The sequence below is a fragment of the Branchiostoma lanceolatum genome, chromosome 1 (assembly GCF_035083965.1).
Source record: "Branchiostoma lanceolatum isolate klBraLanc5 chromosome 1, klBraLanc5.hap2, whole genome shotgun sequence".
Lineage (NCBI taxonomy): Eukaryota > Metazoa > Chordata > Leptocardii > Amphioxiformes > Branchiostomatidae > Branchiostoma > Branchiostoma lanceolatum.
The window spans coordinates 31585251-31598160 of NC_089722.1; the positions used below are offsets into that span (position 1 = coordinate 31585251).

Here is a 12910-nt window from a genome sequence, read left to right on the forward strand (position 1 = left end):
TTATCATTAATGACTTTTTTTACTCATCTTCAATTGAGCTGAAGCCTAAATATAAACGGGTATGAAAATGTTTATTTCTAAACTGGTGTGTTATACATTTGCAAGTAGGTGTTTTATATCTTAACCTTTTATTAAAACATTTGTAATATATAACATATTTGAGCGATCTATAACTATATGTAAGGATAGTGATAACGAATAAGAGTACACCAAACAGAAAACGAAAGGATCTGCAACGATCATACAGTTTATGACATATTATCAGGTTAGTCATGATAAGTAGCCTCTTCTCTGAGTTCTAAACATTAAGAAACGAGCATCATTTTGAATACACTGGTCAAAGTTTTACTGATGATACTGCAATATCTATTCCATTGTACCATTTAGCAAAAGCCAGGAACTAAACAGAATCGTTAGACATTCCAGCCCTACAGGTTTGTTTCGACTACTGCAGCAGCAGAAATCAGTGGACCATACTACAGGTTTGATGTAATCATATCTTCACCATATGCTTGAAGACATGGCATGTACATACGTGCTACAGAGCACATCGAACCAAACGCTGTACATCTGATAGTGCAGACAGGCAATGTAGCTCTCAAGTCTCGCCAAGCATCTGCAGACCTGTCATACGCTAATGCCAAATCGCCCACTTCCTCCTGTGTGCCAGTGTTACGTATCATAGCATGGTTATCAGGTCCTATCCATAGATGCAGCTGGTTCTCCAGTACAAAGAGGTAGGGCTTATAAGAAATAAGGAGGTTTCTTGGGTTCGGCCAGCTTTGTAGTGTCTCCCAGCTGTCTGACACTGTGGCATACACCATGGTCTTGCTGAATGACATGTCTGTTCAAAATATTTCTGTTCCCATTGGAACGGCAGTGCAGAGGACAGGAATGGTTCTTGGTGGGGTCCTCTGTTCCCACTTGTCCTGAATCGGGTCGTAGCGATGCACGTCTGAGTTCATGAAGACATAGAGGTGTGGACTGCAGGGCACTACATGGCAGAACTCTTCTGTATTGTCAAATTGCAGCTGCGCACACTCCCTCCACTCATCAGTGTGCCGGTTGTACCTTCTGGTCAACACTATATTACTGTTTGCTGTAACTTTCACCATGACCAGGAAGAAATGTCCATGAAGTTCGACAAAAAATTCTTCGACCTCCAAAGCATCTCTAACAAAGTTACATGCTGAGGACATTCCTGCATGTTCCCATTCATTTCCTGCATGGTTGTACTCTAACACAGACAACTGATCGTCCGACTCTTTAGTCAGGACGTAAATAATGTTGTCACTGGTGACCGTCATGTTTGTAATGTACTTGTCTTCAAAGTTGCTAGGCAAGCTGATCTTGATGTACTTCCCTTCCTTGGGGTTCATGCAAATGATCTCGTTGTCCCTGAAGAGGAAAAATACACTGTAAATTGTCAGTAAAACTGACTGTAAAGCCCTGTCAGCATATAAAAATTAGTGCATAAAGTGATGCTACACGTAAGGATAGCAAGAATAGAGATACTGAAGTATGTGTCTGCTGTTGTCCTGGATTTTAAGAGAATTGTTATTAAGACCAACGCCATGTCTTCTTGTGCATTCGACACTGACAAAGTGTATGTTTTAGGACAAAAAAAATTTGAAAGGTTAAACATTCAACACAGAAATCCAACTGCAATTTGAAGAAAAAAAAATTCAAAAAAGCAGGTGTTCGCACCATAATGATATAACGTTGGGTAACATAAATTCGGGATTTTTCCGATAATGGTTGACTGAAATCAATCTAGCAGAACAATAAACCATCCTTTTTTTCTATTATTCTGTCAGTATCATGTACTATCTTTGCACTAATCATATATATGGTAGATTTTGTCTCTAGTCGTGCTGACACCATAATATTTCAACTTGAAACTATCGTCCGCCGCACGCACAATGACGGTGCTGTCGGACAGGGGGGCACATTAATTCGGGAGAGAAGATTCGTCTTGAATATCTTACCGCTAATCACATTTTATACAGCAGCTATTCGTTCCATCCTTGGCTTGAGGAGAGTGCTATGGATATAGACGTGTCCAAGTAAAAAAAAAATACTGGAAAAAACGGCCGTACCGCACGCATCAGGCCTTCGGGAACAACCCGTGTGTTGAGTCGGTAGAACGTCACTCAAAGTTCACCCCCACCGTCATGGAAATTTGTACATTATTCATCGGGGCGTTAGCTGGATGCCGTAGAAATGGTAATACTACTATGTCCATGTGTTTCTGCTTGTGCTAAGAGCAAACTTTGAGGAAAATATCGCCATCAGTCCACTATCACACGCAACATTTGGACAAAAAAGTGTTCCTCGCAAACGTTTGTCGTCTGCCGAATAGCAGGATTCTGGGTAACGAATATGGCGGCGAGAAAATTCACCGTAGTGCCGTAGCCATTGGTTGTAGCAACAAAGAGGCGTTTTGATGATTAATCACACTTAGAGTCCTGTTGTAGGTTAGCAAAAGAGATTCTAATAAGCTGTATTGTAAATAATTGTGTCTAGCAGGAAGCGGATGTGACATTTGTCTTATAAACCAGCGAACAACTATGTACATATAATTCTCCCACGAAGCCCTCAGACTGTGACAATAAGGGACGGAGAGTTTTTGACGTAGCCAACTTCTAATGCATGGTTATCGAAGCTTTTCAGACAGTGTTCTGAATGCGTTAGTCTGTCAAGTTTGCATTTCTAGCGGTATTACTGATGTTGCATCTAGCACATATCCCTAAACACCCCGTTTTCGAAAAATCCCGAATTTAAGTACCCCGCGAATTTATGTTACCCAACGTTACATGATAGAAATTAGAATACAAGACGAAATATACACAGACTCTATATTGAAAAGGAGGGCCATTTCCAGTGTGTCCATGCCAATTCTTCTCGTAACGCTGGAAGTCTCCAGCTCCTTCGTCACCTTCCTGATGACCTCAAAACTTCCAGGATCCTCCCTGACCAGGGGGTGTTCCATGATAGCTGCCGTGTCGTCTGAGGACAGCAGGTTGAAGCGGACGTAGGGAAGGATGCTGGGTAGGTGGTGCAGTCTGTAGGATAGGGATGGGTTCAGCTGAATTCTGGCTATTGAAGCGGTTTCTTACTCAATTATGTTTATTTCATATTAAAAACAAAATAAGTACCTGTAGGAAACTGATACCAACCTGTCATCCGTGCTGTGCTTCACCCATCTCACCACAGCCTCCCACACAGCTTTCTCCTCTTTAACATCCAGCTCATCGTGGCTGATGATCTCAGTCAGTTGATTCAAACTCAGGCTGCAGAACTCCTCGCTGGAGGCAACCTGTGGAGATGCAAAGAACATGTACATGAACCAGGATATTGCAGAAGAGTGTGCCTTAATCTTGTTCTGGTTCTACTACTCTGATACATATACCCTTGGCACGCAGAAAACATATAACAAAAATGTAGCTTGATAATTAATACGTTTGAACACAATTTCAAAATGTCGCCTTTTTCCAATGCTCATTGTCCTGCTTGATCTGTTTACTACAAATACTGCACAGAAATGTTCGCGTTGGTTTTATGTTTGCGGTTTTTGCGGCGAACTCGTCAGCGCGAACTTAAACCACTTCAGAAATGTTAGCCCACCTACCCCCTTGTTCATGCACGACGTAATGTACACTGTACAGTATTATGAGTCATCTGTTATGATGAATATACAGCTATCTTGGTTTCTGACTGGTTGTTCGTATCCATTATATGACTGTAGCGCTACTGTTGTTTTAAATGCGAAGTTAAAACCACCGCCAATTTGCACGCCATTTCTCCCTAACGCGAACTTGAATCCCCGCAAACTTAAAGGGCGCCAGACATTTGGAGATAACTTAGTCTTATCATATGTAACAATAGTATTATTATTTAAGACCCCTGTGCGTTTACGGAATAGAGACGCGGTTTTCCCACTAAATACACAATTTGAACTCCCCGCCGCTGGAAAGTCGTCTGGCCGCGTGAAAAAATCCCGACACGCAAAGAACCGGAAATGACGTAAGCGGATGGTAGCGCTTGAGCTGATGGAACGCCAGACCGCCATTGTTTGTTTTGTAAACACATGTAGTTCTCGGGGTTTTGTTTGCCGAAATGCCGGGCGACTACTGTTGCGCAGCAAATTGCTCAAACACGAGGAAGGGCGGTTTTACCCTTTTGAAGCTTCCACCGGAGGGGGATCCTCTGCGAGAGAAGTGGATTCAGCAAATCCGTCGCACACGATCGGGACCGAAAGGGACGCTGTGGCAGCCAGGCACAACTGCACTTTTGTGTTGCGCACATTTTGAGGAGGATTGTTTCAAACCAACACCAAAGTTGAAGGAAGAATTTGGGTTCAACGTGCAGCACAAGAAAGAACGGAAGTCCGATGCTGTTCCAAGCATCTTTCACCGGCCCTTAGACAAAGCGGCGAGCACATCAAAACCGCCTGCGAAGCGTAGGAAATCTGCGGTGATAGAGAAAAGGCGCAAACGGGAGGTGAGGTTGCAGAAATTATGTTTTTTCTCATGAGCACTAGAGCTGAAATGCGTTTGGTAGTGCGTGATGCCATTCTGTAGCGTAAATCTTCCTCGGAGGTGGGACATTTGCGAACATTTCATCGGCTAGTAGCAGTTAGGTCGGAAAAATGTCCAGAATTGGCTGTCATGGTACGTGTGTTTGTGGGGAGGGGGGCGCTGAACTGCCAACATCTTTGAGGAGAAAAAAAGTTATTTTCGTGTGGTTTTGCTCAGCTACGACATGTGAATATCGTTACAGTCAACCCACATGACCCCGTGAGTGGCAAAGTAGTGGGAACTGTCGTGATTTTTTCTTACATTATTGATTATTTCAACTCTACTCTACTCTACATCTGTAATTTTCTTGCAAAGTCGGATCGATGATTTGGGAATGAAAATTAAATGCTTGAAGTTCGTCCATATAAGTAATCACTACAAAAAAAATCAGAGAACATGACCTCTCATGAGAAATGTTGACATAAAACTTCTCAATTGACAATTTGCAGGATATGTCCAGATACAAAAGAATAAATAATAACTTATATTGTTGTGTGTAACATACATGCTATGACTTCTGCATATCAGTACAGTAGATATTGAAATGCTGTCTATTGCATATACCAGATACTCAATGCAGCACTCGAGGAAAGTCAGCTTCAGGAGTCCTCTACTGTTGTAGAGGAGGGAGGAGCTGGCCCTTCTGCAGATAGTGATGCACCTGTGGATGTAAGTGTTGTCATTGATTGCCCATATTGGGGATTTACTCTAATTACAGAGGTTATATATTTCTTGAGGTTGCTTGATAAGCCTGCTTGATGTACTAGTATTATCATTCTCACACATTTTCCCTTTTGTAATTGATAGATTAGTAGGAATTTATACTGGTGTAATTTGTGTACATCTATAGATGAATCCAGCAGAGTTGGAGTTGCCTCATGCCAGCGACGGTGCTGCACAGGTGTCCTGTGACAGTGCTGTACAGGTGCCAGCAAAGAAGACCAAGGCTGTGCAGTGGAGGGGACGGAGACGGTCTAAACGTGAGTTTTCAGTTGTCAACTCTTTATCAAAACTTTTCCTTTGGTCAAACCAATCAAACGGGACACCTATCTTTAAAAAAAAAACTTTTCATACATCACTGATAATTACTCCTTTCTTCAACGTAGATATATCATTATATCTGCAATACAACTTTGTAAGCATTTATTTCCTTATTACATTCATGTTCATGTACTGTAATTAGAGACAGGCTGTCTACTGTTTTTGTAGTACATAAACATCAGACTACCTCTCTCTAAAGCCCATGTCACATATCTTAGTTTGCGAAAAAAACCTCATTCTGACATTTTCCATCATTGCTTCTCCCAGGTGTGCAGACCATCACTCCAACAACAGTCACCGTGGCTACACAAACAGGCGGGGAAGAGAAGGACACAGATCAGCACATTTTGGTTGGCCACCTGTCTGTGGGCCCTGAAGAGAACAAGAAGTCGGGCTCAGAAGAGGACCAGCTGTCAGACTCAGAAGAGGACCAGCTGTCAGACTCAGATGATGACCAGATGTCAGTCTCAGATGATGACCAGGTGTCACTGAGAGGTGAGGACCCTGACTACTTCCCTTCCGGTGATGAGTCAGACTCAGATGACGAGGAGGCAGATGCCCGTGCCCAGCCACCGCAGCAAGACTGCCGTGTTTTCTTCGTCTTCTGGGTTTGCTTGGTCCAGCTGATTGCGACATGGGGCAGCTGCCCATTATGTGCATCGCGGGACCTTGAAGTGAAGAAGAATAGAGTGAGGGGAACGCTGCTACGAGTCACACTCCGGTGCAAGCAGGACGGGTGTGGTCACCATGAAAACTGGGACAGCCAGCCATTCTTTGGACGAACTGCAGCCGGCAATATGCTATTGTCAGCTGCAATCTTGTTCAGCGGGGCAACTGCAACAAAAGTGCTCAGAGTATTGTCGCACATGGGCGTAGCTGTGATCTCTGTCCGTTCCTTCTTTCGCCACCAAAAGCAAGTGCTATTCACAGCTGTGGAGCGCCTGTGGGGGGAGCGGCAGCTCTCCATGCTGAACGTTCTACAAGCAGAGGGACAACCTATTGTCTGTGGTGGTGATGGCAGGGCGGATACTCCGGGCCACTGTGCCAAATATGGTACATATACCACGATGGAGCTACGGAAGACAGCCATCATCGATGTGCAACTTGTGCAGGTATGTTGCATGCAATATATCCTCCTGGGATACTTGCTTCATATTGATAATTGACTCTATGTTCAAAGTTGCTGACCATGTGAAGTTGATCTGTTTCTTGTACCAATTTTAGATACCAACTAGAGTCTAGTTTGACCAGTCCAGTGTAAATAAACGTGTGTACTGTAATAGCTGATATGTTCTTGAGACTATCTAATGCCTATGACTGAATATTTTTTGTTTTAGAGCAATGAAGTGGGAGGTAGCTACCATATGGAGCAAGAGGGGCTGCGACGGTCCTTGGCAAATGTGGAAAACTATGTGGATGTAGGAACCCTTGTCACAGACCGCCATCTTGGAATTAACAAGATGGTGAGAGAGGACTACCCCCACATCACACATTTCTTCGACATATGGCATGTTGCTAAAAGTAAGTACAACTTGTTCTAGGATGTTTATTACTTCAACTGTGAGACATGCATGTTTTGAGAGATTGTGCACTTCATGTTTTGATACAGGTCTCTGACCTTTTTGTGTGTGTGTGTGTGCCCGTGCGCATTTTTGTTTGTGTGTGGGGGGTTGAAATCCTTGTGTGTTGAGGAAAGGACATGTTTTTTTTTCCCGAATAGCAATTCATTACATTACATGGGTACAAGGTTCTTAGACCTAATATCATTTCACATATATGTTTATTCAGGTGTCAAGAAGAAGCTTCAAAATCTAGCCAAGTTGAGGGACTGTCAGGCCCTGAAGCCCTGGATTTCAAGCATGATAAACCACCTCTACTGGTCTGTGACTACGACTCCTCCAGGAAACGAGGATGTTGTAGTAGACAAGTGGAGGTCGGTTTATCAACACACGCATGACATCCATGATGGGTTTCAGGGTCATTTCCCTAAGTGTGACCATGACCCACTTGAGGGAAGAGAGCAACGGAAGCCATGGTTACCCCTACGTAAGTACATAACTGAAACGTACAAGAATCATCATGTCACAAAAATGGCTATTGTTTGTGTTATCTCATTTATATTTTTATGTTATGGTTTTAGTTTACTAAACGTGGCAAAATATAAAGGAAAACCCACTTTATCTGAGCTGTAAAGATATTGATCTAAGTTATTTTTTCACTCTCTTGGAACCGGATATTTACATTTTAGCTGCTACTTGGACTTGGTGTTTTTTTCAGGACATTAGCATGCACAGTTTAATGGGAACTGGCCAACTGACAATTTTTGTTCTACATGTTCTTCAGATACCAAGGTGTCAGTGGAGACAGAGAAAATCATCCTCAACCAGAGGCTGTGCAAAGATGTGAAGCGCCTGTCACCTAAACATCAGACATCTTACCTGGAGGCCTTCCACGCCCTGATTCTTCACTTTGCTCCCAAAATGTATCATTTCTCATACAAGGGAATGCATTGCAGGTAATCATAAGTCTTATACATGTACAGTATTTTTGGAACTATGTACCCTGTGTATTCCCCCATGTCAAATTGGTGTTTTTTGTGCCTCCTTGTAGACATGATTATTCTGTTGTGCTCACCTTGTAGAGCAATCACCCTGCTTGCATTATCCTCTGAAGTACTCACCATGTTTGTCCTCTCTTCTCAGAGTCATCCTCGCCGCCCTGCATTTCAATGAAAATGCACCCAGAACACAGGCCAAGAGAATGAGGGATGGTGGAGATATGTACAGCCTGCACTACCCCAAATACAAGAAAGGTGGCTATATTGTGCGCAAGGTTCTCGAGAAAGCAACATTCGGTACGTATAAGAGCCAAGCTATTATACTGTGATTTTTAGATTATTAGACAGGAAACGACTAATTGAATCTGATTTCTTGTCAATGATAGTCCATATGATCCATCCAAATTTTTCCACCACAGAACAGTTGAATCCCACCATCACTGCACATAGCTTTGCCACTAACTTGACTCATCCATTGATATGTATGTTGTGATATTTTTTCCTGGGCACATAAAAAAGATAGTAATGTTCTTTGCCATGTGTCATATCGTCAGATTGTTTATCAATTTTTTTATTTCCTGTCTATGCACTATCGACTTTATCGCTGAAAACCAGCTCATTTTTGGTTCAATGTGCCTTCCTTACAGTCTATGCCAAGGAGTTGATGAAGCGTGTTGAGGCCATGTGCTGTGGAGAGGACTACGATGGCGACATGCTGGAAGGCCTGGTGGTTGCTGCCCCGGTGCCCCCGCCTCTCAATGCTACTTTTGAAAAGCCTCAGAAGGAGGCAGCAGTTAGAGAACATGTTGCTAGGTTCAATGCTAGAGACATGGCAAACTAGAGGTATAGATTAGTTAATAACTTCTGCCAAGAATAGCATATACCCTTTTTTGTTGTTATAACTATACATCAGAACACCAATATTTTTCAGGCCGTTGACAAATTTATTGTACGCATTATGTGCCCATCTGCTATGCTGCATGTATACTAGTATGTAGGACAACAGTCCCTTCATGTACCACAAAAGTATTATGACCCATATTTTGAGTTTGTAGTTGATGTATATATGACAAAGTTCATTGTTTGACAAGTAAAGTTGACTGGTATTATGCCAATCCCAAAAAGGGATGATTTCTACATCATACATGACTATAGTTGATTGAACATATGACAAAGTTCATTGTTTGACAAGTAAAGTTGACTGGTATTTTGCCAATCCCAAAAAGGGATGATATCTACATCATATATGACTATAGTTGATTGTACATGTGACAAAGTTCATTGTTTGACAAGTTAAGTTGACTGGTATTTTGCCAATCCCAAAAAGGGATGATATCTACATCATATATGACTTTAGTTGATTGTACATGTGACAAAGTTCATTGTTTGACAAGTAAAGTTGACTGGTATTTTGCCAATCCCAAAAAGGGATGATATCTACCTCATGTATGACTATAGTTGATTGTACATGTGACAAAGTTCATTGTTTGACAAGTAAAGTTGACTGGTATTTTGCCAATCCCAAAAAGGGATGATATCTACCTCATGTATGACTATAGTTGATTGTACATGTGACAAAGTTCATTGCTTGACAAGTAAAGTTGACTGGTATTTTTGCCAATCCCAAAAAGGAATGATATCTACCTCATACATGACTATATGCTTACTTCATGGAAAACACTGGTTGTAGCAGTTATTAGTCCAAAACATACTAGTCGTCAGCTTCCCGAAAACCGGTGTAGTCAGCGGAGGGAAAGTGACTCCGTATGGCGGCCACAGCACAGGAGGGCAAAGGCACACGAACCGACTTGCCAAGGTGCTCGTAGCACCAGCGTACAAACTGCCTGTACGCTGTGTACCTCTTCCAGCTGGAAGGATGGAAAACAGTGTTGTTTATGAGGTAAATTTACACTTTTTAATCACATCGTATGAATGCATAGTAGATGTTACGCACATGATCATGTTATAATACAGGAAATTGTCATTTATTTGTTCATTGGTTTGGCTAAAACACAGACCGCAAAGGTTGCCCAACTACCTTATTCCATTCAGTATTTTTCATGTATTGTTTATTGTTTGCGTACTCACTCATTTCCAAAGTTGACCGCGTGGTCCTCCCGGAGGGCAAGGTAGGCTGTTTCGAGGACATCCTCGCTCAGACACACTTGAGCAAAGCCGCGGTGCTGAGTGATGCAGACAACGCCGGGGTGCTTCTCTCTCCGCTCACACACACGCATCTGCTCGCGGCAGCATACGCTTTCCCTGACCGTCGGCCTGTTCACGCATCCCCCACAAGAGCACCTGAAAGGCCAAACCCCGAAACAAATTGAGAATAGTCTTGAAACTTGTAAAAAAAACGTAATAAGAATGAGTTGAAAACACCGCGTTTCCTTGAACTGTCGGTAGTGACATAGAAGGTGACCGAGTTATTTCCATATGCTAATCAACAGCGTGGGTCGCCATGTTGTTTACCTTGATTTATAACAACAAGTTTTGGGCTATCTTTGTTGATATTTCCAAGGAGGTTTAATCTCCTTGATATTTCATGTATTACTTTCTTATTCTTTCATAAAGATGACCTAAGAGAGAATACGGATGAAGGTAGTTACAGGCATTGGCGGGCGACAAAGACCAGAAAATAATGACAGTGCCCATAAGTTGCTACACTCAGTCATCGCGAGGCGTGTGCACTTTCACCGGCATATGACGAAAAGGCTCAAAACATCGTAAATACCTCTCCCCAAATAGGCCATAGCATGTAATCTCCATCCTATCAGAAAAATGTAAGCAACAATATCTGAGCGTTACTTACCATTCAGTATTTTGAAGCCTTTCGACATCCATAGGAATCTCGCCCGGAAATCCACCGCCTTGCGCGTCAACTTCACCGCCATGCCCGCCAGCGGCTCCGGGGTCGGCATCTTCGTCGCTGTCAGAATTCGCCTCAGCCGACTGCTCATCCGACAGATACGGTTCGAATCTGTATGGTAAAAGGGCTCCTACGGCATCCTCGGGTCCCGAGTTAGAGTCGATCTCCTCACAGACGCAGTCCTCGCTGGACGAGGAGTCAGAAAAGTTTTCCAGATCGTCCCTGTCCATGTTGTTGTGATTGCGAAACTAGCGCGCGGATAACGGGCCCAATGAGTGAGAGCCAGCCGGTTACGTCACGGCATCACGTGACCGCCGATGGAATTTTTTCGCCGCGGGCCCTCGAGCTTTCCAAGAACGACAACTTTGAGAAGCTGTATAAACTTTATTCATGGTCCAAATTGATTACAAGAACGTTCAACTAACTGCACTATAGGTATATTTTTCATGTTTATATCTATTTCAGCTATGTTTCCATATGTCTGGCGCCCTTTAAATGCATTTACTGTATTACATGCCTCACTGTAAGTTTCATTTCTGCGCATTTACACGAAATGTCTGTAATTTCTGATCTCAACTGCATTATGCGCAATGGGTGTGCTATTTGGGACAATTGTCTAGCGCATTATAAGGACTAACCTCGGTAAACTTTCTATAGATCCACTGCAGACAACGTTTCAGGACAATCTTCACAGAGAAGACATCAGCAAATCTGTAGAGGTCCACACAGGTGGAGCGCTCAACATTCCTGGCCATGTAGCTGCTGCAGGTGTCTCTTACATACTCCAGTTGGAGGAGGTCGGCTGCCTGGTACAGGGTCTGCACTTTGTCCAGAGACACGTGGAGGTTTCCCGAGTAGACGTAACTCAGAATCTCCCCAAACATGCCTGCATCCAAACCCTGTACAAGAATTCAACAGAACAATGTTCAGACGTTCACCGCATATAAGGCATCAAGGTATATATTGTAAGAAAATATATAATTCTGTTGAATAAAGTGATTTTTAAAAATCTTATCTACATTCTGATTCCGCACTTCATGTGGTCCTTACAAATGATAATTTCAGAAAATGCACATTGTGACCCACAAACTTGACCTTTGAACCTTTACAACAAAAAAGTATCAGTAAGTGGGGAGGGGGGCATGCAAGGGACAAACATAATTTACAGAAAAATTTATTTTCGTGGTTTTACGTGTTCTCTATAATATGTAGCATCTTTCAAAGTTCTCTGTTTGCCTATATTGGAATTACAACGCACGCCAACCCTACCCGTAGCGTCAATTTGGAACGCTAAGGACAACTCTGGGAGCCAGCATTCGGAGTGCGAACCGAGCACACTTTAATGGTAACCAAAATCAAGGAATACAATATGGCGGACAAGATGGCCGCCACGCAACACGAGGCAGGTGACCTATAGCGTCAGGGGTCATGACCTAGGTCAACCTATAATAACAATATCTATATATTGGCGTGATCTACTTTCTTCTTCAACTGTAAAGAGAAAGCTTACTTCTTTTGTAACGAGAACGTTTCTGTGACTGTGAGAAAGTAACTAGTGTTATACAGAGAAATGTTTTTCTGCCGTCTACTTTTTCTATGTTTCTCTTTGAAAGAATAACTGTCAACTGGAAACGTTCTAAATCTAACACATGTGTGACCTTATAGAAGAATGGAAATAATGTTTCTAACAACGAATGTAACTTGTCCTGCCTTCTACTTTAACAAAGTGACTAAGTCTACTACTTGGAGTTACTTGTCCTGTCTTCCATTTTAACAGAGTGACTTAAGTTTACTACTTAGTACTTGGAATTACTTGTCATGCCTTGTAATTTAACGGAGTGATCTACTACCTGGAGTTACTTG

The 12910-nt window shown here is 42.6% G+C and overlaps 3 protein-coding genes across 7 annotated transcripts; 1 reads left to right on the forward strand and 2 right to left on the reverse strand.

Annotated features, from left to right (window-relative positions):
* Positions 1-52: 52 nt before the first annotated feature.
* LOC136448948 (kelch-like protein 20) lies at positions 53-12170 on the reverse strand. Of its 4 annotated transcripts, none has more exons than XM_066448702.1 (4): positions 11686-12170; positions 3159-3319; positions 2856-3065; positions 53-1398 (listed from the first exon to the last, which is right to left on the reverse strand). In XM_066448702.1, the coding sequence occupies exons 1-4, from the start codon at positions 11929-11931 to the stop codon at positions 849-851; spliced, it is 1167 nt and encodes a 388-aa protein (XP_066304799.1). In that variant the 5' UTR covers positions 11932-12170; the 3' UTR covers positions 53-848. The 4 variants fall into 4 exon arrangements, with proteins under 4 accessions (XP_066304799.1, XP_066304807.1, XP_066304814.1 ...); XM_066448710.1 differs by having other exon boundaries at positions 3180-3319; positions 11686-11975; XM_066448717.1 differs by lacking the exon at positions 2856-3065 and having other exon boundaries at positions 11686-12169.
* On the forward strand, positions 3848-9826 carry LOC136448939 (uncharacterized). Of its 2 annotated transcripts, none has more exons than XM_066448664.1 (9): positions 3848-4503; positions 5148-5249; positions 5431-5560; positions 5889-6733; positions 6959-7142; positions 7410-7667; positions 7965-8136; positions 8324-8475; positions 8826-9826. In XM_066448664.1, the coding sequence occupies exons 1-9, from the start codon at positions 4120-4122 to the stop codon at positions 9017-9019; spliced, it is 2421 nt and encodes an 806-aa protein (XP_066304761.1). In that variant the 5' UTR covers positions 3848-4119; the 3' UTR covers positions 9020-9826. The 2 variants fall into 2 exon arrangements, with proteins under 2 accessions (XP_066304761.1, XP_066304772.1); XM_066448675.1 differs by having other exon boundaries at positions 3849-4503; positions 5889-6103.
* Positions 9102-11526, reverse strand: LOC136448941 (uncharacterized). The gene is made up of 3 exons (XM_066448690.1): positions 10991-11526; positions 10267-10479; positions 9102-10046 (listed from the first exon to the last, which is right to left on the reverse strand). Exons 1-3 carry the CDS (start codon positions 11275-11277, stop codon positions 9890-9892), a joined length of 657 nt encoding a protein of 218 aa, XP_066304787.1. The 5' UTR covers positions 11278-11526; the 3' UTR covers positions 9102-9889.
* Positions 12171-12910: the final 740 nt, after the last annotated feature.